Source organism: Semicossyphus pulcher, unplaced genomic scaffold, assembly GCF_022749685.1.
Source record: "Semicossyphus pulcher isolate SPU_LCO1_2020_fin unplaced genomic scaffold, fSemPul1.0.p SCAF_16, whole genome shotgun sequence".
NCBI lineage: Eukaryota > Metazoa > Chordata > Actinopteri > Labriformes > Labridae > Semicossyphus > Semicossyphus pulcher.
The window spans coordinates 9768873-9791220 of record NW_027211670.1 but is presented as its reverse complement, the minus strand read 5'-3'; the positions used below and the strand labels follow the sequence as shown (position 1 = coordinate 9791220).

The following is a 22348-nucleotide window of genomic DNA, read 5'->3' as shown; positions in this document are numbered from 1 at the left end:
GTTTTCTTAATTAGCATCATATTTGAATGTAGTTTTCCTCCAGAAATCTAAAATACTTTCTAAAAATGGAACACATTTCTAAAAAGCCACATTTTTTCCACATTAAATTCTCCTTCAGTGTAAAACAAAAGCATCCATTTACCTCATAAGAGAGAAATCCACCGGTTCTTTACGTGCAGTAGGACTTCAGAGAATGATTTAGCCATTAAAAGCAGCACATGTCGAGCCAAACAGACACCCTGTGCACGAGTGTAGTCCAGTCCACTGTCTGACAGGCACACCCCTCTTTCTTTTTGACCGGGAAAATCGCTCCAGTGACTGAGCCAGAGCGAGAGGGGCCACGTCTGGGATGAGGCGATTCCTGACGACCAATGGGGAAGCCCCTGGTGTGGGGCCCACGGGCCTCCAGAGAGAGGCGGGAGAGGAAGGAGGGGGTGTGGGTAAGGTAGATGGAAAGGGTTCACTACCGGTCATTTTACCATCTGAAGAGGGCGAAGGATGGCATGCCGGGGAGAGGGCTGGAGTGGTGGTTACATACAGCAGGAAATACTCGACTCCTATCAAAATAAAAGACAAGGATGCCGACACACTGCTAGTGTTTTATTAGAGTTCATGCATAAGTCAAACAACACAAAGAGAAACGAGAGATGAGGCAACTCAGGAAAGTAGCAGTCACACAGCACGGCCTCCTTTATCAGCATCTTTTCATTTCATCCACAGGCGCACAAAGAAACGCGTTGTTCTTCTGCAGAAAAAAATAAAAACATCTGGCAGTTTCAGGAACGCCGAGATTCAGTTTCACGTCACTGAAATAAACCGGGAGGGTCCTGGGCTGTATGAAAGAGGAGAGTGACGACATGTACACACACTTGGAGGCGTCTTTTTTTCCCCAATGAACTGAGAAGTTACAGAACAGCTGACACACACACACACATACACACAGGTTGAACACTAAAACTAAGGGAAGAGAAGGAGGTTTCCCTTTAGAAATGTGCAATGTTGATGCTCCTTAAAAGTGTCCAAAGAAAGTTAATTAAGTCTGTTTCGCCATGTGCTTACGGTCCAAGAAAATTTGAGTGATAATAATGAAAAATCAGTGTCCTTCATGAGATTAACGGATCTTCTTACAGCTAGGATTGAGCTAAACTCTGTGTGGACACATTTAAAAACAAGAATATCCAGCAAACAGAACCATGACGATTAAGATACATTAGCCAGCAGCAATGTAGAAAAGTTAAACTAAAGCCAGAAACACTAAAACAAACAGCGTTACCACAATTTCTCATTCTGTACCTTAACACAGCTCATTCCCCATTTTTCTTTTTCGTACAATAAAATGATTAAAATACTGATCTGCACAGAAAAACAAAATAGTGCTGAATAAATGATGTCCCTCATTAATGACATTTGGTTTAGTGTTAAGTGATTTACAGCACGAGACCAAAGGTGCGCGCTTGTTCTCAGCTTGTTGTGATTGCGTTACATGTTGCATTTACTGTCGTCGAAAAGAGCAAAACGTCTCATTTGCGGCGCCGTGTCTGCAGCCAGCTCGTTTCTGCAAACAAATGTCACGTTGAAAGGTCAGCATAAAGGAAATAAACGGAGCGATAATGGTGCAAACAGCTTCTGTAGTGTGATTCTCATTACGTCCCTGGATGTTTGAGGTGTTTTGAACGGACAGGATTTAGTGTGTGTGAGCTGGGGATGCACGATAGCTCATATTTGCCCATAGCTGATATTTTCCAACCCCTTTTGCTGATTTCGATACCGATATATTAGGCGCGTTTTTTTCCACCTAATTGCAGAGAATAAAGTCTGTAGTGGAATTTATATCATGCCTACTCTTATTACTCTCTTAAAATGAGAATGTGAGCCAAGCTGTGAAAGTTGTTTAACTTTTCATAACTATTAATTGGAGTTTCTGTGACTTTTTTGTCTTTATTTGTATATTGTTGATTACTTTGCGCAGACAGTGCGCCAACTCGCGCTGAGTTAATGTCGTAGCATTACGTCAAGTTTTTTTCGGGAATCATCGAGCTTTTAGGCAAAATGAAAACGCTTTTCTATCGGCGGAAAATATCAGCAGAGAAATGACAGATACCGATAATATCGTGCATCCGTAGTGTGAACCAAATTATCGAGAATTTTCCTCCCACATTCAGCACAAATTTGGTCCTGTGAAGTCAGAACAGAAACCATACAGCGCCATCTACTAAAAAAAAGAAATTAAAATAGAAACATACAAGTTTTTTTCAGCAGATGGAATTACGACAAAACTACCTTCAAAATAAAAGTCAGACAGCAGCTTCAGGCTAATAAAATCTCAGCAACGTAATCTCATCTGTCATTAAATCAGAGAAATCTACAACACATTTGTTGGTGCAGTGCGCAATAATTATGCCAATTACAAAAACTACATTTTCTTCTTCTTCTCTCTCAGTTAGTTTTTGTAAATGATCACACGGTTCCCTTTTCTGGTGACCCCAGTGAGGTACATCCCTTTCGTCAGAGCAGCTGGATGATAAACCCTTTTTTTTTTGTTTTCAAAAATCTACATTAAATGAACATCTCTTTCATACATCTGTAGCTTAAATATACACACGGCTAATAAAGTCGACATTTGTCATTTACAGATTTACAATTCAACTCAGACTGACTTGCAAAGGGACTGATACAAACACCAAAACAATATCCTGGGAGGCTCGCTCCTGCCGACAATAACAAACGGAATATTTCTGCTTTTAATCGTAAAAATGATTCGGAGAGTTTGAAGGTGTCGATGCATGCTTTACGGGCCTGGGTAAGAAACTGATTTCAGACGGCAGGAAGCTTCTTTTATAAAACTATTTTTTTTAGGATTAGCTGCAACATGAAGCTCTGCAGTCCAAACAGGCGGAGGGAGATTGTTCACACGTAGAGAGGAAGGAGAAAGCAGGCTGCCTCACAGTCTCTGACACGGGAGATCCTTTTGTTTCGTTTCCCTTCTTGTGAGAAAATAATGAACTATTCCCTTTTTTTTTTAATAAGGAGAGCAAATCTTTGTAGTGTAACTGAAAAGTGTTGTGATGAATCAGAGCGGAGGTGGATGTGTTTAAGTGTCTCTCCTCAGTTGGTGCAGCTCGGGGTCTTCAGAGGGGTGGAGGGTCTACATGGCGAGCAAAGCGTCCTCCGGCCTGTCTGGCTTCTTGCGGCTGGGGGTTGCCGGCCCTGCACCCGGTTCACCACTGGGGGGCGACGGTAGGCTGGGGGCCATCTCTGCAGCTTTGGCTCTCTCCTCCAGGAACTTATCGAACTCTGGAGGAAATAAAACCAAAGGAGGAAAACAGAATGTAAATTTGTGAGGGGAAGAGGTCAAAGTGCAGCTAGAATATAGAGTATAGATGTTACAAAGCCAGTATTATTTAATAGTAACAGAAACTTGGGACACTGTTACAATTGACCCTTCGTTAAGTCCCGCCCCCCCTTGGTTACTGTTGCTATGCCTGTCAAGCTTTCGCATCTGCATGTTAATATTATGGCGTTTTCAACTATAACAGTCATGTTCACAGTGATGTCACCGGTGGTGGTAGCGAAGGTCAGACAGGATTGCAAGCGGAGACCAGTTGCCTGTGACTACACAGGGAGCAGGTAAATTGAAGATTACAGGGGTGGGGGGTACTCTCAAGTACATGATTTACCTTGTAAAGAGTAAGTACCAAAACCTCATAAAATAAAAGTCCCATGTTGAGTTGCGTTTTTGTTTTGTTTTATCCATGTGAGACATCTCTCCTGGCTCCTGCTGGAAAAATTCAACACCCCTCTCTTAACTTTAACGATACCTGCTGTCGGACTTGCAGATTCCATATGCACACTGTTTCAGCATTTCTCCTTGTTCTGAAAGCTCGACAGGCCTCCCGCGCCTAGTTACGGTTGCTAACGTATGATATGACAGTGACCGTTCAGGGGAGGGGCTTATGGAAGGGTCAATTTCATATATGATCATTTACTGGTAAAAGGTCGTTATTATTAATGAAAACTAACAAAATAATAAAAACATTTTCTTTAACTGAAAAAAAAAAAAAAAAAAGAACTGACAGAAAATTATTTTTGTGTTTATAATTCTAACTAAAATTAAATAAAATTGAGAAAATATCATCTTTTTTATTTACATTTATACTTTATTAATTTACATTACTTATTCATTATTTTATATATACATATATATGTTTAAATTCATACATAATTTAATTTGCCGCTGACAAGTATCCCATATTAGGAAATAAGATATATGGATGCATGTCCTCTTAGGGCTTCCGTACACACCAGCAATAAGAACTAATTGAAACAAAACTGAAATTGAAAAAACTAACAAAAACTAATTAAAAATGCCGAACTATTTTAACCTAGTACTTGTGGGATTTTCTAAATATTGTGTTACATTGTCTGCAAGCACAGTGAAACAGTGCTGCTGTTAAATTACCTGAAACCATTTTCCCCCGTTGCTCTAAAACAATAGTTGCAGCCATGATAAATCAATGGTGGCAGTGCAGTGCAAGTGTTTTAGAGAGTTATAAATTAAGGTATCGGACTGGTGCATAGTCTGGCAGACTCACCAGTACTGATCCCATATTTAAGGCGGTACTGGAACTCTAAATTTAAAAGGAGATTTATGTTTGCTTACCTTCACTTGTCACGCCTTCCTCCCCTTCATCTCCTTTCTGTTGAAAAGATAGAAAGACATAACATGTCACACCTGGGATCTGATTCTATAAACTTAATCCACCTTAAACTTTATCCACTGCAAACCACCACAAACCTGAGTACAATTCTGATCCTGCCCATGCGCCCAAAACCACCAACAACAGCACCGTGGTTGTTTTTCACACACTCACTTACCCGTTATTATACATTAAGGAGCCACTTACCCGTCGTTACCATGGATACAAACTCTCTAATGGTGTCCATTTATGGGAAAAACCATGAACACCAAAACAACTCCACCAGTTGTTTCCCAACCAAAACAGCTGGATATCACCACTCAACAATGTGACATGGTTTTTGTGTAAAATGAGCATCAAGTCTTGTAACAGTGTTTTCCTTTAAAGTGTTAGCTGGATGAGTCCAGACGAGTCTCAAGGTTTGGTTGTGATTTGGTTATGTTAGTAGGAAAAAGAGTATAAACGTGGAGGTCAAAGGTCAGGGCAGACTACCACAAGCCGGAGTGGTAATAATGTGTTCGGTGATGTGAAAGCATTCAAAACCTCATGCTCATTTTACCAGATTGTGTCTTAATAATGTCAGTTTGTCTCCACAGCACACTGTTAGTAACTTAAGGTGAACAAGGATTGATCAACAGCAAGGAAATGTGAAAGAAATGTGTTACTTTAATGTTTTCAAAAATGAGATGAGATGATAAAACAGAATGAATGAAGGAAAACATAAAAGGGAAACAGAACTCCAGGCAGAAATAAAAATCATGATGGGCTCACCACATCAGTACACAGCCACTCCTCTATGTCATCCATGACAGAGGACTGACCTCCGACACCCTACGGTGGGCAGCAGCAAGACCAGGAGGGGGGGGGCAGCAATGCCACAACAGAAACAAAGCATCCACCCAAAACACAACAAAAAATATGATGAACTCAAATGCAACTTAAGGAGGTATTTTGTGATGAAAAAATAAAAGGATGGTAATGGGCAGACACAGCGCTCATGCAAGCAGCAGCAGGTCACTTCATCAGGCAACCAAAGCTCAAAGTTTATTTGAGCTTTTTACTCAAATAAAAGTCCAAAAGAAGCAGCACATTCACTTAAGCAGACAACCTAAACCTGTGTCAGTTATGTTAGTACATTAAACACAGCAGCAAAGAATGAGAAGCACTTAAACCCCCCTACCCCTTAAACTGCAGGAAATGTAGCCGAAATATTCACACATGCTGTTAAACTGGCTCAGTTAGAAACACCAACAGACAAAATCTTTAATACAAGCTTCAAAGTGTTAACCCAATTTGGTTAACTAATTTAGCAATTAGCATCGAGCAGCGTAAGCACTAGGAATCAGCTCCATCGTGGCAAAGCTCAATGCGTGGCGCGCACACACACACACACACACACACACTCATTCCAGATGTTCTTTGTGAGTTTACAGAGACGCTGATTGTAGATTGGAGCCCGCATTGGATATAAAAGCCCGAAACAGTGAGACTCACCGCTCCTGCAGTCGGCTGTACCACTTCCAGAGTGGGAGGGAGGCTGCCGGGGTCTTTGCTGTCTTCTGATGTAGAGCTGAGACGAGAGGTGGAAATAAGATGTGTATAACACTGTTAATAACTTTTTCTTTAATCATAGGAATTATGCTTAGAGCTGCAATAATTAAAATTATCCGAGTCACTTTTTAAAAGATATAATCTGGAAGATTTTCATGTAAATAAATGTCTGTTAAATCGCTGAATGAGGTAACACAATGGTGCCTATAGCCCACTGATGTAAGTCTTTAAATTTGCAGTATTACAGACTGGGCGCCCAATTAGTGACGCGTTTTCCATCAGCCAGCAGTGGTTGGTCTGCCAGAGAGGGTAGGCGGAGCTAAGCGGCTGCTTTTCCGGTCTCTGCAAGTGTTGCAAGTAAACAGTAATCTACTATGGCTGAACAAACAAAGAAAAGATCGATGACTACAGATACAACTTCAACAATAAGTGAAAATCCAAAGAAAAAGAAACAAACTCGACGCTCAGATGAAGGCAAACAGTCTAAAAAGGAAAGCGACCGTCAGGGGGGAAATCAAGAGCTACACCCGGAGCCAACCGTGGACGTCACACATGCTGGATATCTGGGAAGTGTGCTCCTCCGTTTATCACCACAGGTGCCGCCAAAGAGAACGAAACTGAGACCTTCGAGATTACAACTTTAAGCAAAAATTCCAACATTTTCTGCTTCCAGCTTCTCCAACGATAGGATTGTTGACAGTAAGACTGGACTAGGGGTTGGACAAAATATAGATACGGCAATATATCATCATCCTGACCGGTGCAATAAAATTATCGATGGGTTAGCGCCAAATATCGATCGTTTAACTTACAAATATATGACACTCTAAACAGATTTCCCTGCTATTTAGACTCACTGTGCTGCTACTTCATGGCTACTTGCGGTGGAGCTTATGACGTGAATGAGTTTAATGTGAACAGAAATGAATTGGCCGAATCGCTGTATCATGATATTATTGTAATTGTGGGTCATGCATTGTATATCTTAACGTATGGTTTTGTATTGTGAGTTACGCTGTGATTCCCACCTCTACTATGGACTGAAGGTAACATTTTAAATGCGTTCATATACTTTTCATATATGTTGTTAACTAACATATTGTGCACAAAATGATTAATCAATACCCCTCAAATTGACCATGGGGTCCTACAAGCCAAACCCTATAAAAACCTGTGTAAAACTGCATAAACTATACATTTTGATGCCGAAAAAAAGAAAGAAGTGTAGTCTCAACAGTTAAAGCTGCTGTGAGGAACTTTTATTTTGGCGCCCCCTATGGACAAAGCCGTACCTCTGATCTCTTTGCTGTTTTTGTACTGAACATGCTTAGAGATTTTTAACACACTGCTTTCTTTAACAGTCATATGTATCACTCACTTTAAATTTTTGCCAGGGAAAATGTTAAAGGCAGAGTGCAGTTGATCGCTTTGTCTGACACCTACCCCCCACCAGCAGTTTCAGGCATTAAAAATAACTGTATAGAAATAATCAATCTTATAGCTGATGGACTGGTTTGCTTTTGTCGGTCGTACGGAGTATTCAGAAATAATTTCAGTCTGTTTCATAACCAGCAAACAACTCCTCACTGCTTAAAGTTCTAATGTGTTCTTACGTCTTGTTTGGCTCAGGCAGACTTCCGGTCCTGGTTTGAGCAAAGACGTCAAAGTCGTCCTGAGCAGGAGGCTTACAGCTGGGCAGGGAGCTCAGGGTGCTGCTCACGCTGTCTGCGCCCATGTCTGGAGGGAAATAAAGATACTTTATTGACCAAAAAACAGAGCAATATTCCTCACAAGAAGATAACTGAATCCCATTTTTCTAGAGGGGCTCTGCATCCCTGTCAAAACGTTCAAGCTACGATTGTAGGACATAGTAGCAGGCTTACAGTCTGCAGTGGTGCAGGTGCAGTGGTTTAAGTAGCATTTTAACTGCCTTTAAGGAGGCAGTAGACAATAGATTCACTGCACCATGTCATGACAAATTAATCATTTATTTAGAACATACAGTATTATGTAATGACCAGGTTAATGTACAGAAGGCAGGTAACTTATTATAGCAACAACGATCTCCTTAAGGGTGAGACCTGATACAACTTGTAGGGATTATTTCCCAAAGTGTTGAACTGTTCCTTTAATCTAGAAATGTATTTGATTGATGTGATTTGTTGCATTATGTTGTATCATCTGTGATATCTCTGAATGAGGACTTGGCTGACGTCTGAGGTTGTGCGTGCGTACCGAGACCAGCCAGGCGGGAGGCCAGCGTGGCCGGGGAGGAGGGCCTCACTGCTGGGGCTGTGATGGTGGCGGGCAAGCTGGTCGGGGCTGCGTTCGGCATGTTGCTGACCACCGCCGGGGAGCCCGGGCCGAGGTCTATGAGGTTGTCTTCTGTAGCCTCACTAAGGACCTGGTAGAAAAAGAAATACACTATAGCTGTTGCTTTACGTCATAGCTGGGAGAAGGATTTAGGGTTTCTGGCCCGTAAGCAGCAAAATAAATCCTTTAGTTGGAGGCTAAGGAGAGGCAGGGTTATACTGAACAGAGTTCCTGGACTGTGTCTGAAAAAAAATGGAAGAAAAAACAAGGAAAAACACAAAATGTGTCGTCTTATAAAAGATAAAAAGCATGGTGCATAATGAGTTTAAGTACAAACTTGAAAAACGTGTTGGTTAGCTTCAGGAGAGCATGAAAATGTCGGTGACTGAGGAAATTAAGGAAGTTTCTGGAAAAACAGTTTCTTAAGGGGGAAGATGTTGCTCTATTAAAGACATATTTACGTTTTAATTGTGTTTGACTGGATGAAACGGTCAAATTTGCCATCACTTCTACATCGTTTTGATTGATTGAAGTCAAAACAATCCCCTTAAGAAGTTTGGAATACAGCAGGGAGGGAGGAGGGGAGATTGGATCTTTGGGCTCTGGAGGAGTTTTGAGATAATACAAATACAACATGACAGCGTGTCATCTTAGTGCCACCTTCAGCTCGTGTCACTGTCAGTCTACCTCCAGGTTCGTCATATCACTGGCTGCATAGTCAAAACATGCCATATGGGGTGACAGATACATGTGGAGGAGGCAAGGGCCCATATTATTCAGCCATGTTTTAACAGTCGCTGTGGGGTGAGCAGCGCTGCTCGTTTAGGGAGGTGGACAATATTTTCATACTTGCCTGTCTCAGCTAGCCACAGAAAAACAGAAGAACAGAAAAGAACAGAAAGGAAGAGACAGTGAATACAGGTAACATGCCTGTGCAGGGAGCACAATGTAATGGCATGAGAACTATGGAAACACGAACATGCCAAAATACAACAGGGAACCCAATGAAGTGATAACGTGTTCGCCTATAGACTTTCTAATGCTGTTACGCTTTATCAAGCCTCCTCAGCATACGGCTCAAATAATGTTGTGAGTTGTAAGGTTTTTTTGGGCGACTTCAAGTCAAAAGAGCGGACACATACAGTGAGAGAGACACAGAGAAAGGTAAAACAGGGAAAGCAGCTTTGTTAGAGTAGAGGTGTAGGCGTAAGTGGGGATAAGAGAACTGAGATGAGTCACAGTGATAAGTTTAAGGTGTTAATAAAGAGGAAAAAGGAAAACAAAAACAAAGCTCAATTTAAAAAAGGAAGAAAGAATCTACTAAAAATAATGTGCATGTTCCTTTAAATATTTTTGTGTATATACAGTAGAGCTGCACGACAACAACAATCAATTAACAATCATACTTTTTAATATTTGGACTTTTAAATCTATTTTCTTCTAACAAAACAGAACTCCCCTCCTGCTTTTATCACACTTGGTTCAGTGACTCTGACACCTGCATGAAAAAGTAGAGAGTGTTCAGGTGCAGCGACACCTTTCTCTTTAAATTAATACAAACAGACTTGTGGGCTGCAGTTGCGTTATTTATACGGTATGTCATCTACCATTTCAAATGCTGTTCAGATGTATGTGTAAGCAGCATGATTATCCCTGTGACAGTAACATTCAGAAACGAAAGTCTACTTCCTGTTGGCACACACAACCTCACGCCGTGTGTGCACTGCAGCTGTAGCCGCTAAAAGTAAACACTGCGCGGCAATTCCGCTCCGTGAACGATCTTTATGTGACCACAGCGTTAACGAGTAGCGGGACGAGGTGCTGCTGATAACTACACATAATCTGTGAGGCAGCAGCATCGCATGCACCAGTTTACATGCAGGTGATGCACAGACTCTGCTGCACAGCGTCAGGTCTTTGTGTGCTCGGGTGAAGAGCAGCACTATGTGACATGTCATGGAAAATAAGAAAGTGGCAAGTTTTTGTTTTGCACCGAGCAACAATAAAGTAGCAGCTTGACCTGTTTCACTTAATTTGCATCACTATTGCACGTCCTGCGAAGTGACTATTGCAGAACGCAACTGCGATTGTTAAAACGATAAATCGTGCAGCCCTAGTATAGAAGGATGAGATGGAGACAAAAGGAAATTGATTACAGGCAAGATGCAACTATACTGAACTCTACAAAGATCTACAAATATAAGCTGATCAAGAAACCAGTGAGGTTCCCCTATGTTAAAAGTATGCATGACAAAAGTAAAACGACGAATAGAGAAGTGATGAATTGAGACTTTCAACACAGCTGTCATGATTACTGAAGCATCCAATTGGAGAACAACACTCGGCCCGCGCTGAAACGCTGTGAGCAGACTGTTGATTGTACTCAATCCTGGCATAGACGACACAAGTGCAGCTCTAAATACAATTGGCTCGATTCCAACACTTTGCTGTCTATTGGCTACTGTATCGTCAAAGGCAATGTCTCCCCCTGGTGCATTTACTAGACACTTACAGTAAAAGCATCAGCGCAGATCTGACTGTAAAAATACATAATGTGAACAAATGATACTTGCTCTGATGACAGCAGGTGCATATGCGACTTTTTTGGGTTCCCATTTAGTTAGGCATGTACATCTGGTAAATCACTGACAGGTAATTGACACATAACAGCACTAAAGCCTGACTGGTAATGCAACATGCAACTCACACTGCTGACACTGAAACATTAAAGAATGAGTAAACGCAAGCATGAGCAATGATGCAAACACCGGGTGTTTCACCACCTGAGAGACTAACTGCTGACTCACCCCATTGTTGACACTCTGAGCTGAAGACCTCCCGGATCTGAACCTCTCATACCTGAGGCAGAAAACAAGGCAACATGAAAGCACAGGCAAAGAGCTCTTATCTTTACTTAACCAAATCTGTGCAAACATACAATGATGTCATTTTTAGGTGTGTTTGTCAGTGTGTTCTAACCTATCGTAGCGTAGGAAGATGTTATTGAGGTCATCGTTGACATGCAGCAGCTCCTCAGTTACCGCCTCGTTGGAAACACAGGAGATGAGCTCAACTATCCTCTGCTGCATGGCTCTGCAAGTCCTGTTCAGCTCCTACCCACACAAACCCACATAGAAGATACACATACAAACACACACATGCACATTGATGACAGGTTACTATTTTCTTAGTGCTCTGTTAAAGTCTTCTTAAAGTAATCGTACAAGACTTATATTTCTTCACATTTACACTTTTCCAAAAATACAGAGACACACATGCAAACACACACACACACACGCATGCACAAGCACACAGGTTTCTTGCCTGTAGTAACTCGTAGTCTGAAGCATCCTCCTGTCCTGGCACCATCTCAGTCAACATCTCTGACATCACCTTAGTGTTCCCACGAACGACGTCCAACTCACTGCGAAGCCGGCAAATCTGGATGTATAGAGATTTATTCATTTGCAGTTAGTTTATTAACAAGCCAATTAGATAAGCTATTGGTTGGTGCCTTGAGGAGGCATATTACCAGTAAATTAAGATCATTTAATTTCCTTAACACCCTAACCAATAGTTAATTTTGCAAAAACACGTGAGCTGCCCATTAAAAAGAGTCCATTTTAACAAAATACATACAACTAACATCACATATGGAAATTGAGGTTGCATCCGAGCTATTTAGAAAGTGAGCACTAAAGTGAAAATTGTCAGCTGAAAGTGAAGAATAAACAGGTGAATTAATAAGCTTTAAGTTACTAAAATAAAATGAATAAACTGAAATAGTTGGCTATAAGTAAGAGATAAACAGTTGAAAAAGTTAGTTTAAAGATAATGAATTAACATTTGAAAAAGTTAGCTAAAAGTTATGAATAAGCTTTTGAACTGTTAGCAAAAGGTACTAAATAAACAGCTGAAAACGTTAGCTAAAAGTAATGAATAAAGAGTTGAAACGTTAGCAAAAAGTAACAGACAACAGTTAAAAACGTTAGCTAAAAGTAATGAATAAACAGTTAAAAAGGTTAGCTAAAAGTAATGAATAAACAGTTAAAAAGGTTAGCTAAAAGTAATGAATAAACAGTTGAAAAGGTTAGCTAAAAGTAATGAATAAACAGTTGAAAAGGTTAGCTAAAAGTAATGAATAAACAGTTGAAAAGGTTAGCTAAAAGTAATGAATAAACAGTTAAAAAGGTTAGCTAAAAGTAATGAATAAACAGTTGAAAAGGTTAGCTAAAAGTAATGAATAAACATGAAAAGGTTAGCTAAAAGTAATGAATAAACATGAAAAGGTTAGCTAAAAGTAATGAATAAACAGTTAAAAAGGTTAGCTAAAAGTAATGAATAAACAGTTAAAAAGGTTAGCTAAAAGTATTGAATAAACAGTTAAAAAGGTTAGCTAAAAGTAATGAATAAACAGTTAAAAAGGTTAGCTAAAAGTAATGAATAAACAGTTAAAAAGGTTAGCTAAAAGTAATGAATAAACAGTTGAAAAGGTTAGCTAAAAGTATTGAATAAACAGTTAACAAGGTTAGCTAAAAGTAATGAATAAGCTTTTGAACTGTTAGCAAAAGGTACTAAATAAACAGCTGAAAACGTTAGCTACAAGTAATAAATAAACAGCTGAAACGTTAGCTAAAAGTAACAAATAACAGCTGAAAAGGTTAGTACTTAATGCGCATTTAAAATGTTAGCAAAAAGTACTGAATAATCAGCTAAAATAGTTTGCTAAAAGTGATGAAGACACAGCTGAAAATGAGCTAAAAGTAACGAATAACAGCTAAAATCGTTGGCTAAAAGTAAACAATTCAAATAGTTAGCTAAAAGTGATGAAAAAGCAATTGAAAGGTTAGCAAATAGCATTGCATTAACAGATTAACTTGTTAGGTAAAAGTAACAGATAAACAGTTGAAGAAGTTAGTTAAAAATAAGACTAAACCTCAACATGTTAGCTAACAGTACTGAATAAGCTTTTGACATGTAAGTTAAGGGTACAAGGTAAAGGGAAGAATACACAGCTGAAATAGTTTGCCATAAGTAAAAGTCAAAGAGTTAAAATGTTAGCTAAAAGTACTGAATGAACAGTTGAAAGGTTAGCAAATAGTATTGAATAAACAGGTGAAATTGTTAGCTAAAAGTAACAAATTAGTAACGTAAATACTTAGCTTAAAGTAACAAAAAAGCAGTGATGAATTAACAACTAAAACCTGCTATAACTAAAAGGCAACATGAAAAGGGTTAGCTAAAAGTAAAGAATAAACAATTGATGTGACTTAATGTAGGAGCACATACATTATAAGTAGGTTGAAACAGCAGGGATGCAAAAGAGTGACTAAATATCTGTTACTGTTCAGATTCAGTGTGTTTATGATAGTAGCATTGTACCTGTTCAGGTGTAGGATTGATGGACCCAGAGGCATGAATGTTGGGGACCTGAGGGGTGGGGTAGGCTGGTGGGACAACTTGTGGTGCGGCAGGCTGAGGAGGGGTGCTGAACTTATGAAGGGTGGAGTCGCCCTCTGGAGCTGATGCCACCTAGGAGCAACAGAGAAAGCGATAAAACAGAGAATTAGACGAATGATCTGGGGAGATTATCACACTGTGTTCGGTCTTTGCACAGAAACTTTAAGCTGCTTAGTTTGACACCTTCCTACCCGCTGAGGTGTGTGTATAGGTGACAGTGTCTCCAGCTCTGACATGGGGAACTCGATGCCTTTCCTCTTTAGCTCCTCGTAGATTTGCACCACACCTGTAAGGTCCGGACTGCTCCTGAATGCATCAGCCCACGCCTGGAGAAGGAAGAGAGAGAAAAAACAATGGTTAAAGGGAAGGGCTGACACAGCAAACAAAGCTGGGGATGTGAGAGCACTAAAAGAGGCCTGTTCTCTGATCATTTCTGTTTGTCTGGCTTGAATACATTCAGTCAGCAAACCACAAAGCTCTTGGCTCCTCTCTCTCTCTCAGCAGTGGACAGGATAAAGCTAAAATGGGCCATTACAAGAGCTTAAACACATGACACACTTTTAAAAAACAAGTGCTCAAGGACTTTGAAGGAGGTTTCTATCCAAAAGGATTCGACTGAGTCATTTAACTGCAAGCCTTTTTCTCCCTTTTTGGTTTCTCATCCTGGTTGAAAACTTCATCAGCCAATGCAAAATCCCTACACCGAGAACCAAGACTGGCAAGATTTTAGCTAGGATAAATGAACATAACATGACCTTAAAATTGAAATGTTGTTCCGACTATTAACTGTGCACACAAGCTCTTTATATAACCCCAGGGTATAAACATCAGCACCTGAGGGATGAGGCAGGTGGTTAGGGAGTGGCAATACACGGCCGCAGTCTGTCGTACAACAAAGCAGTACACATTGTGCTAAAAGAAATGTCAACAATACTCTTGCTGTTGTGTAAAGGGAGAGCTCTTTAATGCATGTTCCCACACAGTTTTCCCAGCTCAAGCTCCTCTCAAAAGCTTGCGTTTCTAATGACTAGACAAACGAGGAACAATTACAGAAGCTACTGTATACCCCCCCCCCTTTACTCCCGGGTCCATGCTGCAAGCTGCAGTCACATGGTTCCCCTGGAGGAAACAAGAGCAGCCCACATGAGCCCCGCAGGGTTACCTGAGCTGTGACAGGTAACTAGAGCTGCTCTTGGCTGCAGCCCTGGAGACACTGCACTTTACCTGAGGCTCTGCCTGGGGATGACGGGACGCCTTCTGTGCAGTCGAAATACTGTAATAAACACCTGCGCTGCAAACCCTCCTTCACCTCTCGCTAACCGACTCAAACAGTTTTCTCTCATATTGATGCTCAGCATTAAACAAGGAAAATGTATAGATGAGATACTTGCCAAAAGGAGTGACCTTCTGAACTTTATGACATTCACTGATTAGATTGCGCTGTTATCTTACCTGGATCAAGGCGAGGACTTTATCTTGAACGATTGTAGGAGGGTTGTTTTTAGGTGAAATTATTTTAACAAGCACGCCATCGACAAAGTCCCTGCTGGTGACCAATGCATGAAAACGATGGCCACAGTTCTTCACACACGTCTCCAGGACCTGAGGAAATGCAGAACATATGCTGTCAGAATGCTAATGTATGGTAGTAAGTGAATCAATTGAAGAGTTTTGCAACCGGGACGTAGAATGGAAGCAACATTTAGGATGCAAATTCTGTGTGAATGCGAACTATGTGGCCCCATTTTTTGACAGATCGTGACATTACAAGACTAGACTACATGCTGAACACTGTATTTACTGTAAACACAGTGTGGATAAACTCCTCTTCCAGTGTTTAACTCACCGTCAAAGCCAACATGACTTCTCTGTAGTTCCTGTTGCCATTCAGTCTCTTCTTCACTGCTCTAATAGCATCCTTTGGCCTGCACGTACAGACACACATCAACACAGAAATAAAAGCACACAAATTAAACACACAAGGATAATAGTGTGTGCTGGCAGCTTTTAAATAGATTTGTAAGTCATTCCAAGCAGAATAAACACAGTTAACAAGAACTTAATAGGCGAGGGCTTTAGGGGAATTTGAATGCCACTGACAGGATCATGGACTTAACAGCAAAAATTGGGAAGCTGAAAACCCGGTGCAGGCATGTCAATGATTCTCTGATATTTCACAATCTCTGCATGTAAAAGTTCTACTGTAGGGTAGTAGGGTAGTAGATGCTTCCAAGTCCTTTGCCACTACTTAACTCAAATCAGCTACACAGCAGTGTTTGTATGACACAAAGTAGAGTCAGACCTTTTTAAATATAGACGCTAAAATACAGTACACTGCACTTGTCTAGACCCACCTAAGCCAGTTTACAACCCGCTAATCAAACAAGACCTGGACTTCACACACCAGCTTAAACATACAGTGCAAGGTTAATGGACGGATGAGATAAGCAACGAGGCCTTGCATAAATCCACTTTACACAGCCAGAGCCAGGCTTCTTCTTCTCTTAGTCTGACACAGATAAACACAAGAGGAAAAGGACTGACTCTGATTGCGTGACTTGCTGCAGAAATGCAAACAGCCAGGAGCAAGGAAGACGGAATTAAACTGGTGCACATAATTGAGGTAATCAATAAGAGGTATAGGTATTGATTGCTTTTTTTCCTGGTTACTCACCCATCCTCTGTTTCATTGATGATGTCACATATTTCCATGTTGAGGGTCCAGTCTTCACTTTGAAGGGAGCCATCAGTGGCTCTCTCTGGAAGACAATTTTAGGGTATTAAGGAGAATAACATATAAAGTAGTCCCAGTAAAACACAGCAGATCAATTAACAAAACGACGATGACTGGTGGCTATCTGACTGTTAGCTTCCCTGGCTATTAGTCGTCATTTAAGATCTAATTGTATTCATAACTGTGTTTATCACTGACCGAAGAGTTGTCAATGACAGATTCAGACCTTACGTTGTTAACGATAGTGTTAGCATAATGACAGCAGATGTTACCGTTACTACTAGTTAGCTAGGCGGCTAACGGTTGCTTTCCAGCTGTAACGTTCTAGAACTCATTCAGGGACGTTAGCATGCTAAAGCTAGCGACCCCGCAAATGACTATCGCACGTAACAGACACATTCCCAGGACAAATATTAATCCAATTTTCACGCCGTGTCGGTTCCTAAACATCTAGTTACATACCAATGCAATGCCCCACAGGGGTACTGAAAGGATTTCCCAAAAGGAACTCCATCTTGCTCGACAACAAACAAGTCAGTCCATGGGATGATGATGATACATGAGGAAACGTCCAATAAGTCCCGCCCACAGAGCAACGTAATTGGCTAGGAAATCCTGACCTTAAGCGTGATTGGACAGCTGGCACAGCCATCATGAGAGTGGGGCGATTGTAAATAAAAGGCACCAAAGGTTGCATCAATAAAATTCAAATGTTTTTTTATTACTGTAGCAGACGTTCGGTTATGAGATGATGCAGAGATAGAATTTAAATATATCGTCATGCGTTATGAGAGAAACTATTGCTTATAGTAGGAGGAAAAAACAGACAAGTGAGATAATGCAGTTCTTTTTATTACTTTGATTTATTTTAACTGTAACAAGCAAAAAGACCTTAAGCTTTGTACCTATAATTACTACTGAAAGGACTGGATGCAATTTAGTAGTGAAATAAAAAAAATATTTTTCTTAGAAACAGAACTTAGCAATATGTATGATACGAATGTATGGGCTCTCTGTGTGCAGCACAGAATCTTTGCTCCTCTTAATAGCGAAATACACCCAACATAAATAATGACAAACTTAGTAACAGAAAACAATTTGAGTGCAGCATGTTCACCTATTGCAAGTGACTGTTTTGGATGCAGTGCACCATTACCACTCACTAAAATCTACAAATTCAGTATGTTGTTAGGATAGTGTATGAACTTTGCAGTATTCAAATGTAGCAAACAGAGAAAGTTGGCATGAAAATAACATTCCACCACCAAACAGACAACAACATTAGTCACCATTCTCTTGAAACCATGCGCAGAGTCCAAAATGTCACGGCTGACTGAGAACTGACTAGAAACTCGGTGAAGGGTGTCATACTTGGCAGCTGCCGCATGAACCCTGCAAAAAAACAGCCAATGTGTTTTTACCAGAGGGAGATAACTTTACTGTATAACAGATTACAGACACAGCAGATGTCACTGCTAAACAGTACGAACAGGGTTTGTTGTGTTTGCCTGCAGGGATGTAGAAACATGGATAATCTGAGGGGTGAAGTTGAGATGTTTCTCAGTTTGAGGGTTTTATGTTTGAGCTCATGCTTCTCAGTCCTGCAGAAGTTTGCGTTTGACAGTTGAACTCTCAGATGAGAGGTGAACAAAAAGAGCTCCAGCGGCAGTTCGCGCCCTCAGCTCATACATGTCGTAGTCGTGGGCCCACTCCACGTTTCCCCAGCGGCGGATCTGTGAAGGAGGAAAACATGTTAGAGGAAAAAAACAAAGTAATTTTTTTTTCTTAATAGCTACAGTAAAGACAAAAATCACTATATGGCAAACACTGCAGAATTTGTACATGTAGAATTCCCTGTGAACCTAACTATGACTTGAAAGAGCAATTCAGCTGCTACACTTGAGTGTACATTGTTTGGTGCCAGGTAATGTTTCATGAGAAATATTATGAGAACAGAAGAGGGTGCTGTTCTTCCAAAACACATGTTTTTTTGCCAACAATAAAGCCAATACAATCTTTGACTGAAGAAGAAGTCTGCACACTGCATTGTATTCAGTGTTGGGGGGAGCATTATCTGTACAAAACAAGAACAAAGGAGACAGGATAGTCAACTAGGTAGCAAGATAACTGGGAGACAAATGTGCAGTATTTCTTACATGACAGATCAGTACACACTGAATTTAGCTCAGAAGATCACAGCAGACCCACTGCACTGGTCTGAATATGGCTTTCAAATTCAGGGCATCACATCCTTTGCCCCACACAGCATTCAGCTGCTTAACATGCTTTGATATTAACGTTCAAACTTGGCACTCAGCACTTTATTGAACTTAACACTTAATATCCCTCACATATAACCATGCAATGCTTTATGATTTAAAGGAGCAGTTCGCCCCTGGAAGAAGCCTCTGTCAGTCACAGCTGGGGTTCTCTGTAATCGATATAAGCAATAATATTTGAAATTGGCGCCATAGCTGTGGAGAAAGTTGTACAAACAGCTCGTGGTTTCGCCCATTCTACATTCCAACAACACCCAGCATGCACTGCACACCTCCCTCTGAAAGGAACGGACATACTACAGTTTTCACTGCAGTGAATAGCTCAGAGCAGTACAGAATCCGAAACACGATGAGAATATACCGATGGATCGTCTAAAAAATCTTCAGGTCTGCAGTCTGCATTTCAAACCTGATGACATCGGAGGCGGGAGTCCTAGATTGAGGAAGTGTAGTTTAGCAAGCTCGCTGGCCTTCGCTAGGTGACGTGTTTTATGTACTCTGGCGGCGGTTTTCCAAGGCCCCATTGGAGAAGCAGATAGCGCCCTCCAAAGGCACAGAGAGAAATTGCTTTTTTTCCCTACCATAATGGCATTAGCTTCCCATAATTGCATGATAGGACTAAAGTTGAAAATTGGCAAACTGGCCCTTTAATGATGTATTCATGAGGAATTTGTTTCATATTCATTATGTACTGTCCTGTATGGTTGTTGATATCTTTTGTCATTTAATGTTTTTATGCTCTTCTTGGTGCAAGACAAATTCCCCTAGGGGCAATAAAGGTTTCATTCATTCATTCATTCATTCATTCATTCAAGAGAATTATCAACATTTCTGAAAAAGTGGGCAAAGGAAAAACAAGACTAACAGTTTAAGTGTCAGAAGACAGACGTCAAATAGCCTCTCGACTAAGACAACACAAATGCTACATAATGATAGCTAAAAGAGTTGGTTAAAAAAACATTGCTGGTGTCCTACCTGGTACTCCTCCTCCAGTCTGGAGAGCAGCACAGCCTGTTCCACACTCAGGTGTCTGTCAATAATCCCCATCGCCAGCACGACAGACTTCAGCTGGGTGATCACATACTCAAGCCCTGCAGAGGAGACACCACATTACTGTTTTATCTCTGTCTGAATACTTTTGAAGTGTATTTTCAATAATATATAAGTTTGTATGTTTGCGTATATGCATGTTAATATTTAGAGACAATCTACCTGTAAGAGACCAGAAGTTGTACGAATTCAGATGTTGCCTGAATGTGTCTTTGGTTGACTCTGGGATGTCAGGACCCAAAATACTGGACGAGGAGCCGATAGTGACATCATATCTGCATTGCATTGTGGGAGACAAAGGCAATTAGAGAAATAATAATACATTAATATTAATACAAAACATTTACTTACAGGGGCTGGTTCAGCATTAAGGGGGGCCTTTAATGTCCGCTAACTGACATGACTATAACAAATGGTAATGCTGCTGTTACCTGTTTTCAATCCAGTGCAGGACAGGGTCCCACTCGTTTTTCTGGAGCTCAACCAAACCGTGGGGATCCTCTACTCTGTAACTACACAAGACATGAGACACCATTAACATTCAAAGCCACAACTGCAAGTAACTTTTAACAGTATCAACAAAAACACCTAAATATATCCACAAAGTATCCACATGTAAACATTTGTCTAAATGCAGCTAGTATAAAATTAAGTGACAAATAATAAGTTAATTTTATCATATGAAGGACTTTTAATATCTATGTTGCCTTTCTTTTGTCTGTTGCTGTAATTAAATACATTAATGTCCAACAATTAATATATAAATGGATGTACTGAACACTGAATAAAGTAATTTTGTTATTCTTAGCAACACTAAAGTTATGCTTTAAATCGTATTGCTTTAATAAAATGTAATAGTGAATAAGTAGAATACCAGACAGTGTCTGTTTCCAGGAACTTCAGGGCAGCATTGATCATTTGGTCCTTGTTACGTTCGGTGGGATTGTCCAGAGCTGTGTTGCAGAGTGTTGTCTGCAAGAAGAGTGTGATCAACATCAGGCTTTCAATCAGTTACGTTTAGTTGAGCATCCTTTACTACTATCTGCATGAAAAAACTGTAATCATAGCTTCAGGGAGTAATCTTAATTTTGAATCAGTATTTAATTGTTCAAAGTAAGTTAGTTATGGATGTAGCATACAATATTTTTTTGTCTCATGCAAGATACAATCAAGTTTTCTCTGTAAAACTGTAACCTAGTTCACCGTCTCACTATATGTCAATTAGCAAGGAGGGAGTGTCAAATGTATGTAAACATGTAAATATCGATTTGTTTTTAATTCTTCTCAGGATCTCATCTACATGTCTAGTAACCTTATATTTGCGTCTGACCCAAAGGTTGAGAACGAAAAGCGTTAAACACCCTTGAATCGGGGATCAAAGGTCATACCAGGTGCATGGTGTAGAATTTGAGTGTGTCCCTTTGAGCGTCCCACTCGGTTGCCACAGCGATGGCCAGGGCTTCATTTGGCACCGTGAACAGCTTCCCTCCAGGTGTTTTCAATTTCCTTCTGTCCAGGTTTACCTCAAATACACCTCCTGCATGAAAATGTAAATATTCATTGAGCAGAAGAATGACACACATAACATCACTTGAGCTTGGTGACTTTTATCACAGGACATCATATTGTGAGTGACACTTACCTTCACCTTGGGATATACTAACATCCTGATAAAATCTTTTTCTTTCTGGAAACAGCAGAAAACATCACATCAGTCCACACTCGCTCAACAAGGATAAAACCATGCATGTATACTTCTGCAACACAATCTCGATCCAGGTTTAGTATTTATCTTACCTGCTGTGGCTGTGGAGTATTTCAAAGCAAACCGAAGGTGCTGACTTCTTGGGCACACTTTACTGAGAGACAGAGCACTTCCAAACTGACTCTGAAGTTTAACAAGGCTTCTTAACATAGCGGCTGTTGTGTGCAGATGTTATGTTTTTAAGAAAAGCTAACTGAAAAGCTAGCTATCTGTTTCTGCTAGGCTACCTGTTTGTGACCGCAGTTTTTTAGTTAATGACATGCAAACATGTTTTACGAGTTGGTGTTTTTCGTATTAAATTAATTTCCCGTTTATATTATACTGGCTAACTGAATAACGTTGCTGTATCTCTATTTACTGCCATATAGTCCTTCCTCGGCTTTCACAGAGCAGCTTCTGTGTTCAAAAGCACGCGTGTGACCTTCTGTGCTTGACAGCTAACATCGCAAATACTTTCAACAAGTGGGAAATGTAGTTTTTTTAAGAGCCTCTTCTTACC

The 22348-nt window shown here is 40.4% G+C and overlaps 2 protein-coding genes across 3 annotated transcripts; both read right to left on the bottom strand.

Annotated features, from left to right (window-relative positions):
* Nucleotides 1-587: 587 nt before the first annotated feature.
* Nucleotides 588-17287, bottom strand: LOC138593481 (target of myb1 like 2 membrane trafficking protein). Of its 2 annotated transcripts, XM_069664504.1 has the most exons (15): nucleotides 17218-17287; nucleotides 16696-16780; nucleotides 15868-15946; nucleotides 15474-15623; nucleotides 14213-14347; nucleotides 13944-14093; nucleotides 11886-12002; nucleotides 11541-11674; nucleotides 11369-11420; nucleotides 8484-8652; nucleotides 7862-7985; nucleotides 6192-6267; nucleotides 5469-5528; nucleotides 4661-4697; nucleotides 588-3294 (listed from the first exon to the last, which is right to left on the bottom strand). In XM_069664504.1, exons 1-15 carry the CDS (start codon nucleotides 17267-17269, stop codon nucleotides 3146-3148), a joined length of 1569 nt encoding a protein of 522 aa, XP_069520605.1. In that variant the 5' UTR covers nucleotides 17270-17287; the 3' UTR covers nucleotides 588-3145. The 2 variants fall into 2 exon arrangements, with proteins under 2 accessions (XP_069520605.1, XP_069520606.1); XM_069664505.1 differs by lacking the exon at nucleotides 5469-5528.
* Nucleotides 17288-17589: 302 nt separating this feature from the next.
* atpaf2 (ATP synthase mitochondrial F1 complex assembly factor 2) lies at nucleotides 17590-22247 on the bottom strand. The gene is made up of 8 exons (XM_069664811.1): nucleotides 21882-22247; nucleotides 21727-21771; nucleotides 21473-21621; nucleotides 20959-21056; nucleotides 20516-20596; nucleotides 20247-20359; nucleotides 20010-20125; nucleotides 17590-18488 (listed from the first exon to the last, which is right to left on the bottom strand). Exons 1-8 carry the CDS (start codon nucleotides 21997-21999, stop codon nucleotides 18351-18353), a joined length of 858 nt encoding a protein of 285 aa, XP_069520912.1. The 5' UTR covers nucleotides 22000-22247; the 3' UTR covers nucleotides 17590-18350.
* Between the last annotated feature and the right edge of the window lie 101 nt (nucleotides 22248-22348).

What these genes read in the sequence shown, in the direction of transcription:
- LOC138593481 (XM_069664504.1), bottom strand. Translation starts at nt 17,269, where the DNA reads ATGGAGTTCCTTTTGGGAAATCCTTTCAGTACCCCTGTGGGGCATTGC. An exon ending in ATCAATGAAACAGAGGATGG is followed by an intron (nt 15,947 to 16,695) that starts GTGAGTAACCAG and finishes CTGTACGTGCAG; the next exon opens with GCCAAAGGATGCTATTAGAG. An exon ending in CTCAGAGTGTCAACAATGGG is followed by an intron (nt 8,653 to 11,368) that starts GTGAGTCAGCAG and finishes TTTTTCTACCAG; the next exon opens with GTCCTTAGTGAGGCTACAGA.
- atpaf2 (XM_069664811.1), bottom strand. Translation starts at nt 21,999, where the DNA reads ATGTTAAGAAGCCTTGTTAAACTTCAGAGTCAGTTTGGAAGTGCTCTG. An exon ending in CTGGAAACAGACACTGTCTG is followed by an intron (nt 20,597 to 20,958) that starts GTATTCTACTTA and finishes TGTCTTGTGTAG; the next exon opens with TTACAGAGTAGAGGATCCCC. An exon ending in GACTGGAGGAGGAGTACCAG is followed by an intron (nt 18,489 to 20,009) that starts GTAGGACACCAG and finishes CCTCCTTCACAG; the next exon opens with ATCCGCCGCTGGGGAAACGT.